The sequence below is a fragment of the Chiloscyllium plagiosum genome, chromosome 10 (assembly GCF_004010195.1).
Source record: "Chiloscyllium plagiosum isolate BGI_BamShark_2017 chromosome 10, ASM401019v2, whole genome shotgun sequence".
Taxonomy (NCBI): domain Eukaryota; kingdom Metazoa; phylum Chordata; class Chondrichthyes; order Orectolobiformes; family Hemiscylliidae; genus Chiloscyllium; species Chiloscyllium plagiosum.
In genome coordinates this window covers 39,925,079-39,943,824 of record NC_057719.1, presented here as the reverse complement: position 1 = coordinate 39,943,824, position 18,746 = coordinate 39,925,079, and the positions used below count along the sequence as shown (strand labels likewise).

Genomic DNA, 18,746 nt, shown 5'->3' with positions numbered 1-18,746 from the left:
TGTCATTAAAAAACCTCTAGAGGGTAGCAATCGCAACATGATTGAATTTCAAATTCAGTTTGATAAAGAAAACTTGAGTTTCAAACCAGCATCCTCAATTTAAATAAAGGCAATTTCAAAGGTATGAAGAGAGAGTCGATTCAAGATCAATAGATAAGCAGGGGCAGACATTTAAGCAGATATTTCATAATGTTCAGAAAGAATCTTTTCTGATCAAAAAGAGCTCAACAAGAAGGATTGACCACATGTGGGTAATGAAGGCAGTCAAGGAGAGTATCCAATCAAAAAACTAACCTTTTGAGAGAGTATCCAATCAAAAACTAATCGTCACTATAAACATCAAAGTTAGCAAGTAAGCATGATGATAATAGGAGGAAAAATCTTATGACAGTCACCATCACAAGGGACAAGGTATTGAACTGACTAATGGAATTGAACACAGACAAGTCAACAGGACCTGATGGCCTGCATCTAAGTGTTTTAAAGGATGTGGCCATAGAGGTAGTGGAAACATCAGTCAAAATATTCCAGAACTCACTGGATTCCAGGAGGATTTCAGCAGATTAGAAAACTGCTGATATGATACCCATATTTAAGGAGGAAGGAAGATAGAAATCAGGAAACTACAGGCTACTTAGCCTTACATGCGTTGGGTGATATTAGAGATTATTATTTAGGAAGAAATAACAGGGGATTTACTCAGCATGATTCTGTGAAAGGGAAATTATGTTTGAAAAATTTTTGTAGAATTCTTCAATGATACAAGAAGCAGAGTTGATAAAGGGGAACTGGTAAACATTGCATATTTGGATTTCTAGAAGGCATTCAATAAGATGCCGCATAAGAAGGTCCAAGATAGGAGTTCACGGTTTTGGGATAATACATTAGCATAGATTGCAGATTGGTTAACAAACCGAAGATATGGAGTCAGGATTAATGGTAATTTTTCCGGTTGTAGAATAGAATCAGAATTCCTAGTGCAGAAAGAGGCCATTTAGTCCATCAAGTCTGCACTGACACTCCAAAGAGTATCCCATTCAAATTCAGCTTTCCACCCTATCCCCACATTTACCATGCCTAATCTACTTACCTAGACACATACCTAGACACTACAGGACAGTTTTACATGGCTAAACCACCTAACCTCCACATCCACAATTAGTGGTGTCTGCAAGGATTAGTCCAAGCAATTAATTGAGGCTCTACCTATATTAAATGACTTGGAGGAGGTGGCAGAGTGCAGTGTATCCAAATTTGCTGACAATGTGAAAATAAATGGGAGACCAATTGGTGAGAAGGATAGAAGAAATTTTCAAGGATATATAGATAGATTGAGTGACTGGGCAAAAACTTCACAGATGGAGTTTAATGAAAGTGAGAGGTCATGCACAATGGTAGGAAGAATCAAAAGGTAAACTATTATTTAAATGGAAAGACTTTTAAAACAGGAAGAGGAGAGATCTGGATGCTCTTCTGCATGAAACATTAGAAGTTACAATGCAGGCCCAGTAAATAACTAAGATGATGGATGGAATTGTTGCTCAGAGTTGGATTCTAAAAACAGCACAGGGTGTTGGTCATGGTAGTTTTATAGTGTACAACATTGGTCCCAAAACTTAAGAAAAGATATTGTAGCATTGCATGCAGTTCAAAAGAGAATCATTAGGTGATTTCTGAAATGAATTGGGTGATTGATCAAGAACAGCTAAACAAACTATGCTTTCATTCATTAGACTCAGTCATAGAACTGTACAGCATGGAAACAGACGTTTTGGTCCAACTTGTCCATGCCAACTAGATATTCTCAATTAAACTTGTGTGAGGGGTGATCTTATTGAAGCAGAGAAGATTCTGAGGGTGCTTGACAGGATAACTGTTTAGACTCTGTTTCCATAATGGGGCAATCTCAAATTAGGGGGGGACAGTTGCAGAATAAAAGGGTATTCAGTTAAAACTGAGATGAGAATAAATTTTCAGAGGGTTATGAATGTCTGGAATTCTCTACCATAGAGATGTGGTAGCTAGATAACTGAATGTACTTCAAGAGGTGGTACACAGGTGGTATAGCGCCACAAGGAGTTGGCCTGAATGAGGAGTTGAAGCCAATGATGATCAGATATGCAGGTTTGAGGGGTTTAATTATCTACTCCTGCTACTTTTTTACATTCTTGTGATGTAGAAAGCATATAACTATACAAAAATGACTAGCAAGTCAGATGATGGGTCAGAATATAAAGAGCAGAGAGTGATCAAAACATTAATGAGGACAAACTGAGGAAAAGCCAGCTAGGAATGTAAAAACAGATAAAAAGAGCTTCTACAGATATGTAAAACAAAGTGTTGGTCCTCTCGACAGTGAGAGCAGTGACTTAATAGTAGGTAAAAAGAAAACAACAGAAGAAATGACCAAATATTTTGCTTCTTTTTTCACTATGCAGAATACAAAGAAGCATTCTAGTAATAGATGTAAAACAGGAGATGAAACAGAGCAAAATTACAATCACAAGAGAAGTGATAGGAAGCAAAGTGATAGAACTGCGGGCTGATAAAGCTTCAGGTCCTGAAGGATTTCTAGCCAAACTCTTGTAAGTAGATGCTAATAAGGTCGTAGAGGCATTAGTGAATTTTGGAAAATTAACACCAAATTCAGGAAAGGTTTCAACAGACTAGCAAGTAGCAAATATAACCGTTCTATTCAAGGATGGGAGACAGCAAAATTTATTACAGATGTCAAACTAACTGGTGTGAAGAAGGTGGCAGAATCAGAGATTCTAGCTGCGCATTTATAAAATCTCAAGGTAATCCAGGAGAAGCGGCATGGTTTTTTCAAAGAGAAAGCATGTTTAACCAATTAACTTGAATTCTTTGAAGGAGTAACTTGTTCCATGGATAAAGTGGAGCCAGATGTACTATGCTTGGATGTCCAGAAGGCATATGATATTGCAGAAAATAAAACGTATTAGCATGGATAGAAATTTAGCTGGTGGAAAACAAAAAACTTGCCGACGACAGGAAGTATGCTGCAAAAACATGAGGAAGTTTGCTGAGGGTTGCATTTCTTTGGAACATTACCCCCACAGCTCACTGTGGCAAAGGGTCCTTGTGCATATTTAAGGCTGGGATAGATAAATCCTTGATCAATAGGGAATCAAGGGTTATAAGAAAAAAAAAGGAAGTGGACATGAAGAATATCAGATCAGCCATAATCCTTTTAAATGGCAGAGCAGGCTCATGGTGCTGAACAGCCTATTCCTGTTCCTATTTCTTATGGTTTGAGTTGCAGATACATATAGGTAAGTCAAATGCGTGTGCCAGAACATGACAGATGGAGTAAATGTAAAAATTTTCAATTTGGAAGGAAGACAAAACAGCAGAGTATTACTCCATCAAAGAGCAACTATAGAATTTCATGGTGCAAATGGATTTGTGTGCTCTGGCGCATGAATGACAAAAAAAGTTACTGTGTAAGTAAAGCATGTACTCAAGGTGGCCATGAAAAGCTCTTCTTCATTACAAGAGAAGCTGAACATAAAGTATGTTGTGCTTCAGTTATACAGGAGACAGGTGAGACATTATCTTCTATATTGTCTGTTGTTGTGGTGTCCTTATCTTAAAGGAGGATGTAAATGCAGTGGAGGCTGGTCAGAGCAGCTTTACTAGATTGATATCGGGATAGGCAGACAGTCTGATGATGATAGGTTGAACAGGCTGATTTGTTTCTACTGGAGTTTAGAAGAGTGAGTGGTGACTTTATCGAGGTGTGTAACATCTTGATTGACTTGACCAGGTGAGCATTAAAAGGACGTTTCCCCTTGTGGGTCAATCCTGAATGAGGGGGGTTGAAACTTTATTGCTGGAACAGCACAGCAGGTCAGGCAGCATCCAGGGAACAGGAGATTCGACGTTTCGGGCACAGGCCCTTCTTCAGGAATGAGCAGAGAGTGTTCAGCAGGAGAAAGTGGAAAATGAAGTGTTGTTCTTTGAACTTGCGTTAAGGAACACTGCAACAGATCTGGGACAGAAATGTTGGTGTAGGAACACAGTGGTGTGTTGAAGTGGAGGCAGTGGGAAACTCTGGGTCATGTTTTACAGACAGAGTGTAGGTGTTCAGCAAAGCGGTCATCAAATCTGTGTTTCATCTCCCCCGATATACAGGAGACCACATTCTGAGCAGTGAATGAAATAAATGAGTTGAGAGAAGTGCAGGTAAGCTGCTGCTTCACCTGGAAGGTGTGCCTGAGGCCTTGGATACTGAGGTTGGAGGAAGTAAATCGGCAAGTAAGTCACCTTGTGCAAGACCAACCCCTTCCCACAAACGTCACTTCAATATATTACCACCTTTCCTGAGCTGTTAACAGTTCTGATGAAGAATCGCCAGACTCGAAATATTATCTTGCTTTCAAAGAACACAGAACATTACAGCACAGTCCAGGCTCTCTGACCCTCAATGTTGTGCTGACCTGTGAAACCAGCCTGAAGCTGAACTAACCTGCATTGTTGCATTATCATCCATATGTTTATCCAATGGCCATTTAAAAAGACATTAAAGTCGGTGAGTCTACTACAGTTGCAGGCAGGGAGTTTCACGCCATTACTACTCTCTGAGTAAAGAAACTACCCCTCTGACATCTGTCCTATATCTATCACCGCTCAATTTAAAGCTATGTCCTCTCATGCTAGCCATCACTATCCGAGGAAAACGTCTCTCTCTGCTAACACTATCTAATCCTCTGATCATCTTTCACATCTCTATTAAGTCACCTCTCAACCTCTTCCTTCTAACGAAAACAGCCTCAGGTCACTCAGTCTTTCCTCAGAAGACCTTCCTTCCATACCAGACAATATCCTCATAAATCTCCTCTGCATCTTTTCCAAAACTTACACATCCTTCCTATAATGTGGTAACCAGAACTGTACGCAATACTCCAAGTGCGGCCACACCATAGTTTCCTACAGCTGCAACATAACCCCATGGTTCATATGCCTTCTTAACAATCCTATTAACCTGGGTGGCAACTTTCAGGGATCTATGTACATGGACACGGAGATCTTTCTGCTCATCCACACTGCAAGAACCTTACCATTACCCCAGTACTCTGTATTACTGTTACTTCTTCCAAAATGAATCACCTCACACTTTTCTGCATTAAACTCCATTTGCCACCTTTCAGCCCAACTCTTCTCCGCCTCCATCCTACTCCGATCTATCACCCTCACCTTGACCTCTTTCCACCTATCACATTTCCAACTCCCCTCCTCCAAGTCCCTCCTCCCTACCTTTTATCTTCTCCTGCTGAACACTCTCTGCTCATTCCTGAAGAAGGGCCTGTGCCCGAAACGTCGAATCTCCTGTTCCCTGGATGCTGCCTGACCTGCTGTGCTGTTCCAGCAATAAAGTTTCAACTTTGATCTCCAGCATCTGCAGACCTCACTTTCTCCTCCCTGAATGAGGGGGGTCAATGTTCTAAAGTTAGGGGTCACCTTTCCAGGACAAATATGGAGGAAATTTTTCTTCCTTTCAGAGGGTTGTACAACTTTGGAAATAGCTGCCTCAGGTGGCACTAAATGAATATCAAGACAGATTCTTGTTAGGCAGCAAGGAGACACATAGACGACAACTGCTTCATTTTGTACATCAACGCCTTTATGTCATATCTAGACAGGATTATTTCAATACTCATCATTGATCATTGGGCTGTTTTACCCAAAACTATATAAGGGGAATGCACAGCCTATAAGCATTATAGCAGATTGATGATATCTTCAACGTCAAGAAATCCAAGAGATAGGAGGATTGGGTGAGAAAATCGCAGAGGTAGATAATTAGCCACGGTCTAGTTGAACATCAAATCAGAGTCAAAGAGCCAAATGGCCCATTCCTGCTCTTATATCCTATGTTCCTAATTGCAATTTAGGCTCTCAAACCACAATTCTTATGTGCCACAGCACAGATTAGGTGGCTGGATGGTTCAATGCAATTTACTTATGCAAATATACATAGTTCCATTTATTTTCTCCATACCTTGGACCAGATGCTTTTGTTACTTTCATTTAAACAAAATGATTAAACTTTCATTTAAACAGATGGATGGCTCTTTTGTGGACCTCAGCCATCCCCATTTCCAACTGGTCTCTAAACAGGCATGTATAGACATGAAGATTGAAGGGCATAATATTCTCAAGAATTCACATTACTATCCAAAGTGAAAGATGTAAACGGTTTAAATTGTTACCACACTAGTCTACCAACATAAAGTTGCATCTAAAATTAGGATTGTTCTGGGATTACTGGCACATTTAAATTATTTAAATTGAGTATTCACATTTCCAAAATAAGCAATAAATGGTAACTTAAATAGAAGCAAAATGTATGGTTTCATGAGCCACTTAAGAAATAAAGTATGCCATTCTGTTTACAATAATTTTTTTAAAAAATTTAAATCTGAAAATATACCTGTCAACTTTGCATGCCTTGTACCAGCCTCCATATTCACCAAATGTGGTGCCATCTTTTGGTTTTCCCTAAATAAAATACAATATGCATAATATATAAAACAGGCTTATATATGAAATTCAAGCATTTGACAAAGAGAGCATTAAAAAAAAATCAAGTGCAGAATGCAGTGATTATGGAACACATACTACTTCAACATCTTCTGGTCGTTTGAGTTCAAAATTGTAGCATTTGAGAAGACTAACATAAAATTCCTCAAACTCATGCCTCAGTCTCACCCAACATATTCACAGAAATTCATATTGCCTGTCACCTTTTTAAAGAAGGGGAAATATCACATATAAAAGTGAGCCTTTCAGGAAAACCTGCCTATTGGAAGATTCATAGAACACTGACTTCATATCCTCTTAATTAAAGATGGCGCATGTAATATTGTGATCATAAAATACTTTCCAACATTCATATCTTTCCACTATTACAGAATTCGTTATGGATTCATTTTATGATCGGTCTGAAGCAGACTAAAAGCATGTTCCATAATAACACTAAAAACAATAGGAAAGTCATGTTAACCAACTTAATCTTACCTTGCACTGTTCCTCTCTTTCTTCAGCATGCATCCAAATAGGCTTATTTTCATCTGGGAAAAGATAATTCAGCCATTTTTCATACAGAAAGTAACATCACAAATAGAGAGTTGTTCCATAACTTTAATAATTTGATCTTTCATTCAAGGTTATCTTTCTTAAAAGAAACAGGAATTTGACTGCCCAAATAAATTAGCAGGAAAGAGAATGCATTAAAATAAGAAAATATGACAGAACTCAGATAAGACTGGAATGTTAAATCTGTGTACTTCCAGTCATTGTTAATTCAAAAAATTATCCATACACCTGGAAACACCACCAAATTTCTGCATCAGCAACAAAAACAAAGTAAATGGGGGAGAAAGCTAACAGAATTTAAACCTCGTTCATGCTGACCTATGTAACAAAAATCAGTTAAGTTGTGCTTGTCAGAATGGGGGAAAAACCCAAAAACATCTACTTACCATCCACACAACCAAACTCCCTTTCATGAGCACGAGTGAGAATCTCTTTATACAATGTTTCTGCTTGTTTGAACTTGCCTTGCTTTAGGTAGCAAGAAGCCTGGAAACCCAGAACACATATTTTATTCAAAAACATAGTGGAGTCCAGGGGCTTAACTACAGTGAAACTTGCATTTTTAAAAATCCATAAAATTCATATAGAGACCAAGTAAATGAAGTAAAAGCATAAGAATGTGTGACAAGCGTGTAATAACAAAAAAAGCAGGAAACAATGAAGTGATGGACAAGATATTAAAAGGACAAGAATTCAAACCAGAAGTCTTCATCAGCAGAAATCCAAAGAACACTGCACAAGGATCAAATCCTGGACATCAGAGACACTGTTGATTGGAATTGTAGCTACATTCCACCATGACTCATAGCCAAGTAAGGCTTAACTTGCTTACTTGAGGGTTGCCATATGCAATAAAGTCTAAATCATTCTTTCAGTACTTGATTGTCTGTGAGATTTCTTAACAAGTAGCCGAATTGAAGCAGGTTGTGGTGATTTATGCACATGCTGTTGAAAAAGGGCAAAGAGGAACAAATAGAATGCAAAGGCAGGTCAGGAAAACATTAAAGCAGACTGGAAATCAAAGGTCTCATAAAACAAAGTACAAAGGCAGAGGCAATGGATGAGACAGATCCTAAGTAGGTGCTATTAACAAGAAAAATATGAAGTTTAACAAAGTAAGATCATAAAAAACAAAATAAGTTGGGGGAATGGAAATATCAAGTTCAAGAACAAAATTCAGAACATGGCTGCTTTACAGAATATCTTCACTCAGTCTACATCCATGACCTCAACCTCACCATCAGCTCCCATTTGAGTGCACGGTCTTGCTCTCATATTTGCATTTCTATCTTAGGTCTACGGCAATGTTTCAATGAAGCCAACGCAAGCTGCAGAAACAGTGTCTTGTTTTCCACTGGGGCATTTTACAGCCATCTGAACTCAATATTGAGTTCAACAACTCCAGACCATGAACTTTGTCCTTCATTCTGAGATTCCCCTCCTCCCCAAACACCACCACAAATACCACCACAAGCTACCAGACCTAAGTTTTCATAGCATGTTGGTTACTCAAATTAGGTATATTGCATAAGGCATTTTATAAACCTAGTACAAACACAAACTCTTCAGAGTTTCAAACTTTGTGACATGTAGTGTGCTTCTGGTTGAAGGGGGTGTTTTTATAATGAGGTCATACTGAGCACGTGTGCAAACTGACGTGGAGACATCTTAGATCAAAGCAGTGGCACCTCCTGGATTATATCAAAATGGAGAATGTGACCCTCTATCATTCACATTAATGTATTTCAGCAAGATGAGTGGAGATATTAATTAAACTGTATTCAAACACAGACAGTTACAACGTACTGTTAGAAATGCTAAAAGACTGGTAGAAAGTCTTATCAATTTAGTACTACAGGGGGAATAACAGTATTTCTTTTAATAGCTGGAACCTCAATTTTTCACATAACGGAGATGCCTTTGAAGTGACTGCAGGCTTATTAGCAAACTTCAGTCTCCAATGTCAGTGCTTTAATAATGACAATTACCTAGATTTCATATGTTATTTTTCAACTTATCATGATCTACTGTGAAGTCAATTGAGTAATAAACAATGGGGATTTTGTCAGGTACTGTATGGAACAATAACCAGTAACAATTTAGACGAATAATTGGATGGGAAAATATTGTATTATAATGCAGTAGTTAAAGAGTGATAATTCCCTTCACCAAATGACTGTAAACCATTGTAACCCGCTCTTGACGTATTGTTGTAATTGTTAAGCCATCTGCACAGTCTAGTGACATGGGTTAGTTATTTATTGAAATAATCAGGATTAAGTTATATAAATAGTACTTATTCAAATCTTGTGTGGAAACCTTTTGCACCTTGCATTTTTGGATCGTCAGTTGAATAACATAACTCTAAGTGTGTGAATGTGTTCCGCACAAGCTGATGCAACCTGCAGTAGCACTGCTTACTATGATTATTTACTCATTGATTCATTTATTTTACAAAACTGTTCTGTGTAAGAAGTTCCATCCAGGCAGGAAAGAGGAAGCAGTGCTTAATTTCTGTATTGAATAACTTGATTTAGGTCTCTGTCACTTTCAAAGGTTAGTTAGATATGAAAGGGATTTGAATTTTAAGATAATTGAACAAATCCTAAGGCATTTGTAACCTTTATTTGTACACAAAAAAGTTAAATAAAATTTTTTTAAAAACAAAAAAGGGCAGCACGATGGCTCAGAGGTTAGCACTGCAGCCTCACAGAGCCAGGGACCCAGGTTTGATTCCCTCCTCGGGCGAATGTCTGTGTGAAGTTTGCACATTCTCCCAGTGTCTGCATGGGTTTCCTCCAGGTGCTCCGGTTTCCTCTCACAATCCAAAGATGTACAGGTCAGGTGAACTGACCATGCTAAATTGCCCATAGTGATAGGTGTATTAGTCAGGGGTAAATATAGGGTAAGGGAATGGGTCTGGTTGAGTTACTCGAGGGTCGGTGTGGACATATTGGGCCAAAGGGCCTGTTTCCATACTGTAGGAAAGCTAATCTAATCAATTTAAGGTCAATGTGCTATCTCAGCACAAAAGGTAACGCTGAAGCATTCACAGAAAGGATGATCCATCATGGACTACTCCAGTGGTCCCCAGCATTATGAATACCAGACTTCAGCCAATTCGATTCATTCTATTTGATATCAAGAAATTTAGGCAAAGGCAATATTCCAACATTCCAATGACAACATTCCAGCAGTAGTGTTAAAGACTTGCGCTCCAGAACTTGCCACTCTCCTCGCCAAACTCTCCCCAGTAGAGGTACAATGCTGGCATCTACCCAACAATGTGGAAAATTGCCCAGGTATTTCCTGGAACAAAAAGCAGGACAAATCCGACCAAGCCAATTACTGCCCAGTGACGGAAGGACTCATCAACTGTACTATCAAACAGCACTTGCTCAGCGACACTCGGTTTCGGTTCCACTTGGGTCAGTCAACTCCTGACTTCATTGCAGTCTTGGTTCAAGCATGGACACAAGACCTAAATTTCAGAGGTGAGATGAGAATGACAACCCTTGACATCAAGGTTACATTTGATCAAGTGTGGCATCAAAGAGCTCGAGCAAAACTGGAATCAATATGTACCAGCAGGAAAACTCTCCACTCCTTTGAATCATACCTGGCGCTTAGGAAGATGGTTGTTGTTGATGGTCAGTGATCTGAACACCAGGACATCTCTGCAGGAGTTCCTCAGGGCAGTGTCCTAAGCCCAACCATCTTCAGTTGCTTCATCAATGACCTTCCCCCAATTATAATGTCAGAAGTGAGGACATCCACAGATGATTTCACCATTCATAACTCCTCAGGTACTGCGTTCTGAGAAAAGGTCACTCAATCCGAAAAGTTAACTCTGATTTCTCTCCACAGGTGCTGTCAGACCTGCTGACCTTTTCCAGTAATTTTGGCTTTCGGCCCTCAGATACTGAAGTAGTCCATGCTCAAATGCAACAAGATCTGGACATATCAAGGCTTGGGCTGGTAAATGCCAAGTAACATCTGCACTACTTATATGCCAGACAATGACCATCTACAATAATAGAGGATCTAACCACTGCCCTTTGTCATTCAATTGTATTATCACTACTATCAATATCCATGGGGTTACCATTGACCAGAAACTCAACTGGACTGGCCACATAATCACAGTGGCTACAAGAGCAGGTCAGAGGTTGGGAATAACCTCCTGACACCCCAAAGGGTACCTACCATCTACAAGTCACAAGTCAGGAGTGTGACAGAATACTCCTCACTTACCTGGATGAATGCAACTTCAACAACACTCAAGAAGCTGACACCATCCAGTCATTTATTTCATTGTGGTTTGTTGGATCTTGTTCCATGTTAATCAGTTCCAGCATTTTGCTTTATCACAATGGTGAACATAAATCAAAAATATAGTTGATATGAAAGCATTTTATGACATCCTGAGGTTGTGAAAGCTATATTAATACAAACTCTAAACAGTAAGAGATATAGAGGGAGAGAAAGGGAAGACAGACAGAGGGTTTAAATTTAAATTCAAGAAATTAATATAAATGAAGTTCAGTTTATTAACTGCCATTAAACTAAGATAAATATTATGTTATGAAATTAGAATGTAACATATGCTGTTGATCACAACTTTTCATATGTAACAATTTAATACGATCATGCAGTCTTACCAAGTTGTTTTTTGTCTTTGCTACATTTGGATCATCAGGTCCAAGTTTTGTCTGATAAATCTCCAATGCACGTTCATAATAATATTCTACTTCTTCATACTTTCCCTGGTTCTGACATAACAATGCCAAATTATTTAGCTGTTTTGCCACATCAGGATGATCCCTACCCAGTACCTACAAAAATAAGCGTAAAGATTTTAATATATTCACTTCGCAAAGTATTCAGCAACTCACTGTTTCTCAATGCAGATGCTCAAGTAACGATAATTATATACACATCAATGTTAAGAGATGGTCTATAAAATTTAAAATATACAGAGATCATGAAGTAACAGACCTTATTAAAAGAAAAGCAAACAATTTTACAGAAGGATTCAACTTCCATAATAGTGAAATTCAAATTGAATAAACAATGCGAATTAATTTTGATGAATTGCAAAATCTGGCAATGAGCATATGCCTGCCACTCTGATCTAATTCAATTAAGTTCCATCAATCTTCTGAATAAGTGTACTTCAATGTAAATTGGAGAATAACATTCAAAGTAGTCAAACCTTGCTTGACAAGATTACTGCAATAACTCATTTCTGTGGTTACAAATATCTAGATACTGACACTACCCATCACTCAAAAGATCAACTCATCCATTTTGCTTATTACTTTTCATTCAATTGCCATCGTTATTTCTAATCACACTATTTATTTCATACATTTTTAAACACTTGCACTCCTCTAAATCGTTTCGTCAGTAAATAGAAGGTTAGCAGTCAGTCTTTAGCCTTAATGCCTTATCTAAATGTATCAATATCCCATAGAAGTAGAATGCCCACAATAGCAGGCAAGACTCAAATATTACTCAGTGATCTACACAAAGTTAAGATAACTGATTTTAATTTAAATTAGATTTCAAATTAAATTGGCATATGAAACTGACAGCAATGGTATTTGTACACCAGCTTCGCAAGTGATAAATTTCAAAGGTACAATCACCTTTGCTGATGGACATTTTGAGACAACACAATTGTTTTGCAACTAGACCATTCTCTTCAATGGTCTAGAAATCCCCAAAAGGCATAAATCTCACTTGCTAACTAGTTATACAGTTTGAAATGAGGACCCAGTATTCTACTACAGGAAGATATCTCTTCCACATTTATCTAGTCCTCAATTGGTCCAAATGCATAGTACAAACTGCTTATTATTTTCCTGAAAGGAACCCAAGGTAAACTGGTCATGTATAAACAGTAAAAATCTTTAGTTATCAGTAACATTGCATGAGGTAGTCAATATACAAGATTTAATAACAGACACATTGTCTGTCCTGCAACAAAAGCGTAATGTATTGGTTCCATGTGATCCATCCTATGTGGATTGCAACTTCACTTTTTATAGCAAATTGCAGAAGAAAACATTTCTGTTGAAAATGGTTTACCAAAATATTTCCTAAAGCACAACGTATGTTGAATCTATAAGTATAACATGCTGACCTTTTCACGTATTTCCAGAGCTCTCTTACACATGGGTTCAGCCTCTCTATATTTTCCCCTTTTTCCATGAAGTACTGCAAGATTATTTAATGTAGCTGCCACCTAAAAGGAATCCAATTAGATAATTACAAGGAAAAGCCTTATGATAAAGAACTAACACAAGATAATCAAAGGCTAGATCAAAACCAGAAAAATCAAAATTAAATTCAATAAATAAAGTGTGGAGATTTCATATTTATGTAGTATATAGTAGTATCAACATTTATCAGAAATATATATTCAAAGATATTAGCACCTAAAACCAAATCAAACAAAATCAATGAAAGCTCTCTGGAATACTGCCGAAAAATATGATTTTTGGATTATGCACATATGGTCAAGGGTGTGCATGTAATGATTCTTTATAACTAAATGAATAGGTGATTCACAATTTAACCTCCCTACCTGCTCATCATTAAGGAAAGGGAGATGTAAATTTCAGCCTGTTGGTTTAACATGAAGAATAATTTAAACCTTACTCTAGATTTCCACACAAATAATGTACAGATGTAAAGTATGTTATGAAAAGGCAACACAAACCGCAGGGTGATCTTTACCCAAGGTCTTCTCTCGAATGGCTAAGGCATCATGAAGTAGGTTTGCTGCCTCTTTGTATTTGTTCTGATCTCTAAATCACATTTTTCAAATAAAAAGGGCCACAATTAAAATTTATATGAATCTAATGTCTCAAGTGCTCAAAAGGTCTCATTTGCAAATTTCACTTGTACACATCTCTCTCACAAGCTAAAATTATTTGTTTGCATTTATTCATTTGTGGTAGTCACAATAAAATGAAAGTTAAACATTTACAGAATTATCTCAACTGTGCGATTTCACAACTGTTATATTTGAGTTTTGCTGAGAAAAGACATTTTGTCAAAACTATTCATCTTGCATTCATGCAGATATTCAAAATAATGTCATTGTATAGCAGGATAACATGTCTATGCTGTATGAGAAAAATGTGTGAATTGGCTTTTAAATAGATTCTGATTGGTAGAGGCATTTCTATAGAGACTGGACCAGTTGGATTATGACATTCAGTTAAGTGCCAAACTTTATTTAAATTTTAAATTAGGCAGGTTGATTTTGGTTGGTCAAGACATTGCCTAGAAATGAACCAGAGAATGACTGTTGCATGTGTGTGTTTTTTTCCTGCCTGCAAAAAAAAAACAGGACTGTCTATTAACAAATGAATTTTCCAGGGTTTGCAATTTGGCATGCAAGTGGAACTGGTTCTGTCTAGTGATATGAAGCTTCCAGTGTATGTACACGCGTACCAAATTGCAAGCATGACAGAATCCTAAAATTGACTGTCATTGTAATTCTTACCCACTCATGATTATTTAGCAAATTCTATCCAATTGAGGAATCCCATGTAACATTAAACACCATGCCTTGAGCTTTGCCCACATGGTCCTGTTGGGTGCCTGATCTAAACAGCCAAATGCAGATGTTATTTGATAAATCTTTAGCATATCCACCAGTACAGCCTACATACTATCTCACCAGCACCATTAAATGTAAACCTCACTTATGTTGTTACTATATAATAGGAACATGAATCAGCTAGCTTAGTGTGTTGCTGGAGGTAAACCGCGGGGGTGATGTAGGGATGCAACATACAATCTACAAGGTTTAAATAAGCATTTGAGTAGAAGAAAACAAAATAATGCATCTCGCCTATGTCCTATCTAAAAACCTCCTATACAAATCAATATGAACAAAAGTGGAGCATTGAGTACAGGTTCAAACATGCATGAGTTATTCCTGTTGCCCTTCAGCAAAGCACCAAACATAATACAGGAAATTATTTATTAACTGACAACTATGGGACCAGGACTGTACCAGTTGATCAAATATTCTGGTTGATCAAGGGGTCCACATAACCAAGGTAAAAACACACACTAACTAATAGAAACACAATGCAACATTATTATACTTAATTTACAGCATATATCACTTAAATAATAGCTTAATTAAAACTTAACGACAGGTGCCTTCTTACTTGCACTCTCAGCTGACTACTCAGACATTGTGAAGTTCGCAATAATACAGTAAACTTCTGATGTTTCAAGTATATAACATCTGCTGGTTTATCAAAAGTGCTGGTTCATTAGGTGCCAATTAAAACAAAGTTTGCAGTGTGGCATTTCCATTTCTCAAGCAAGCCAACATTATAATATCCAAATGATATGTCAAATTATGCACAACTTTATTACACGGATTAGCTAGCACTAACAACTGAGCTCAGACTGTTTCAGTCACTTGTGGATCATTATACCTCACAAAAATAGATGTCATTGGATTAAACCTGTGCACCATCACTGAAGAACATTATACACTTTCAAAAGTCCTCAAACCAGGTATGAAGCAATTACTTATTGCTCTTAAACAAGTTTACGTTTTAGTTCCAATAAACATCTTACTGCTTCTGTAACTTGTAAAATGTGATTGCATAAATAAAGGCTCCAGCATAAGTGATTTGTTCTGTAAGTCATAATTATTTCTTTCATAAATACTTTAAAAATTCATACTTTTCCATAAATAGCAATGTGACACTAACCTGTACACCAAAGCAAGAATATTGAGCATAGTAGCAACGTCAGGATGATCATGCCCTGATGTTTTCTCCAAATCTTCAAGAGCCTGTTTACAAAGAGGTACGGCTACTTCATACCTGCCTTGAGATGCATACTGTATGACTAAATTATGTAAGGTCCTTAGTCTGGCTGGTATCTCATAACCACCCTGCTGTGCTGCAACGGCTGCACTGCTGTGTTGTTGCTGAACTGTAAATTGATAAAATGTTATCTTTAATATTTCAAGTTATATGGATAGAAAACACTGTAGGTAAAATATTATCTATAACATACTATATTAGATGTAACACAATTGTTGGAACTTTACTAACAGCCCAGATATCACATTAAAGTATTTTTCCAGAACTCTCAGTCAAAACATTGGCTTAATCAAGCACTCAGAAGTTTTCTTTTAAGGATTTCAAAGTCACTCATTTTGATTGAGGCCTCTTACAAACATAACACCAATTATGTATCACTTTTTCCTCAGTTGCATTCAAATTATAACTGATTAATCAGTATACCATGACAGCAACTGTAACTTAACGCTATTTGGGTCAAGGTTTTCCTATTTCGGTATGCATAACAATTTCAGATCAAGAGTAGGAGAGATAATGGAAATGTTCAACTTTAAACAATGACATAAAAATACAGTAGGTCATTTTAACTCAAAATCTGGTTTGCTTTATACCCATCAGCATCTCGCCTAATATGGACAGAATCTTTTAAGAATACAAACGTGTACTATCACACAAAAGTCTTCTATTTTAAATTTCCTATCGTGTGCAGAACATCAGCAACAAAACGGGGGAAGGAAAATAATGAAAAGGAACATAGGGATAATGAAGAATGAAATGTAGAGCTAAGAGTATACATAGGAAAATAATGTTGACAAAGCTGCAGAATACAAGAACAAAAGAAATAAAGGTGAAACAGGTTGCTCAATCCTGCTCTACCAATTATGTGATCATGTTCAACCTTGAGACTTCATTCCACACTGCTAGACTCTCAAATCCCACCCAATTCTCTTAGAAAACATATCACATTCAGTCTTGAATATACTTGACCACAGAGTATTCACAAGTCTCAGGAGTAGAGAATTCCATAGATCCATTGCTCTAGGCAAAGACAGTTTTCATCAAAGTTCAAAATGGTCGTGTCCTGGTCCTGAGACTACGCCCTTCAGCACTCAATGCCCTATTTCTGCTCCTACCAGCCCCTCTCCATCTACCTTATTCAGCTCTTTCAAAAGCCTGCATTGCAATATGATCACCTTTCGTTCTTCTAAACCTCAAATAATAGAAACTTAATTTACTCATTTCTCCTGAGGACAATCCTTTCATTACAGAATTAATCTAGGAGACCAAAACAGTAAATAATATCCAAAGTGGCTCCATCAAAACTTCAAAATTCCATAAAGACTTTCTTACTCTTGCATGCCAATTCCCTGAGAATAAAAGTTAACACACATTCCTCATTACTTGCTGTACCTGTATATTTATTTGAGCTCCTGTCTCTCAACAACATTTAATATCTTATACCATTTAAAAGTGAAAAACCTCACATTTGACTAGAACAAAAGATCACAAGTAGTAGGAACAGGATTAAATAAGGACTCTCCAGCCTGTCATTCATTAAGATCATAGCTGAATGGACCTGGGTTTGAATCTACTTCTATGCCAGTTCACCAACACTCCTTGATTCCTACATAATTTTAAAAACATGCACATCTCAGGTATGAATATATTCAATGACCAAGCTTCCAAAGCTCTCTAGGGTAGGGAATTGCAAGGATTCATGACCATAAAAGAAGTTTCTCCTTAACTCTGTCTTAAATGCTGATTGCTTATTCTGAAACTATACCTCTGGCTCGAGACACCTCCACTCAGGGAAATATTGTCTGAACATCTACTTCGTCAAGCTCCCTTGATTTAATATGTTTCAATATGGCCAACATTCATTCTTCTAAACTCCATGAGCATAGGCATTTTTATCCAACCTGTTTGAATGTTTTATGATACATCTCTGGAGCACTTAGAACTTGAACCCAGGAACACTACCGCTGTGCCATAGGAGCCCCCCTTCCAATAAGTATGCACTCAAACTTTCCTTATAAGCTAACACTGCATCTGATCCTTTTTTATTTCATTTGATTAATCATAATCACATGTACCCAGGTACAGTGAAAAGGTTTGTTTTGTGAGCACTACAGACAGATCATAGGAAACAGGACATACAGATCATAACAATGTCAACTGGAGTAAGATCAACATTATTTGAAGTTAGAGAGGCCCATTCAGCTGTCTAATAATAACAGGGATGAAGTGTTCTTGAACCTATTGGTGGAGTGTAAGCTTCCTTATCCTCTGTCTGACAGAAGAGGATGGAACTGATGCAAATGCATTTATCCCTCCTTAGAAAAAGGCCACAATTGTACACAAAGCATCAGTGGCCGAGAGAGTGGATGCTTTTGGATGCAGTGCCAAATCAAGTGGGCTGCTTTGTCCTGGGTAGTGTCAGGTTTCTTGAATGTTGTTGGGGCTGCACTCATCCATGCACATTGGGAATATTCCATCACACTGTATTCCAGCATACTTGTGCCTCGGAGATAGATGAGGAGAAAGTGAGGTCTGCAGATGCTGGAGATCAGAGCTGGAAATGTGTTGCTGGAAAAGCGCAGCAGGTCAGGCAGCATCCAGGGAACAGGAGAATCGACGTTTCGGGCATAAGCCCTTCTTCAGGAATGAGGAAAGTTTGTCCAGCAGGCTAAGATAAAAGGTAGGGAGGAAGGACTTGGGGGAGGGGCGTCGGAAATGTGATAGGTGGAAAGAGGTCAAGGTGAGGGTGAAAGGTCAGAC

The 18,746-nt window shown here is 37.8% G+C and overlaps 1 protein-coding gene across 7 annotated transcripts in view; it reads right to left on the bottom strand.

Annotated features, from left to right (window-relative positions):
• klc1a (kinesin light chain 1a) overlaps positions 1–18,746 on the bottom strand; it is a 102,818-nt gene that overhangs the window by 33,380 nt on the left and 50,692 nt on the right. For all 7 annotated transcript variants that reach the window (XM_043697512.1, XM_043697511.1, XM_043697514.1 and 4 more), the window contains exons 5-11: positions 15,873–16,098; positions 13,847–13,934; positions 13,268–13,369; positions 11,781–11,954; positions 7,506–7,605; positions 7,042–7,094; positions 6,455–6,522 (exon numbers count right to left, since the gene is read on the bottom strand). In XM_043697512.1, coding sequence (XP_043553447.1) covers positions 6,455–6,522; positions 7,042–7,094; positions 7,506–7,605; positions 11,781–11,954; positions 13,268–13,369; positions 13,847–13,934; positions 15,873–16,098 — 811 coding nt within the window. The remainder of the gene's footprint in view (positions 1–6,454; positions 6,523–7,041; positions 7,095–7,505; positions 7,606–11,780; positions 11,955–13,267; positions 13,370–13,846; positions 13,935–15,872; positions 16,099–18,746) is intronic.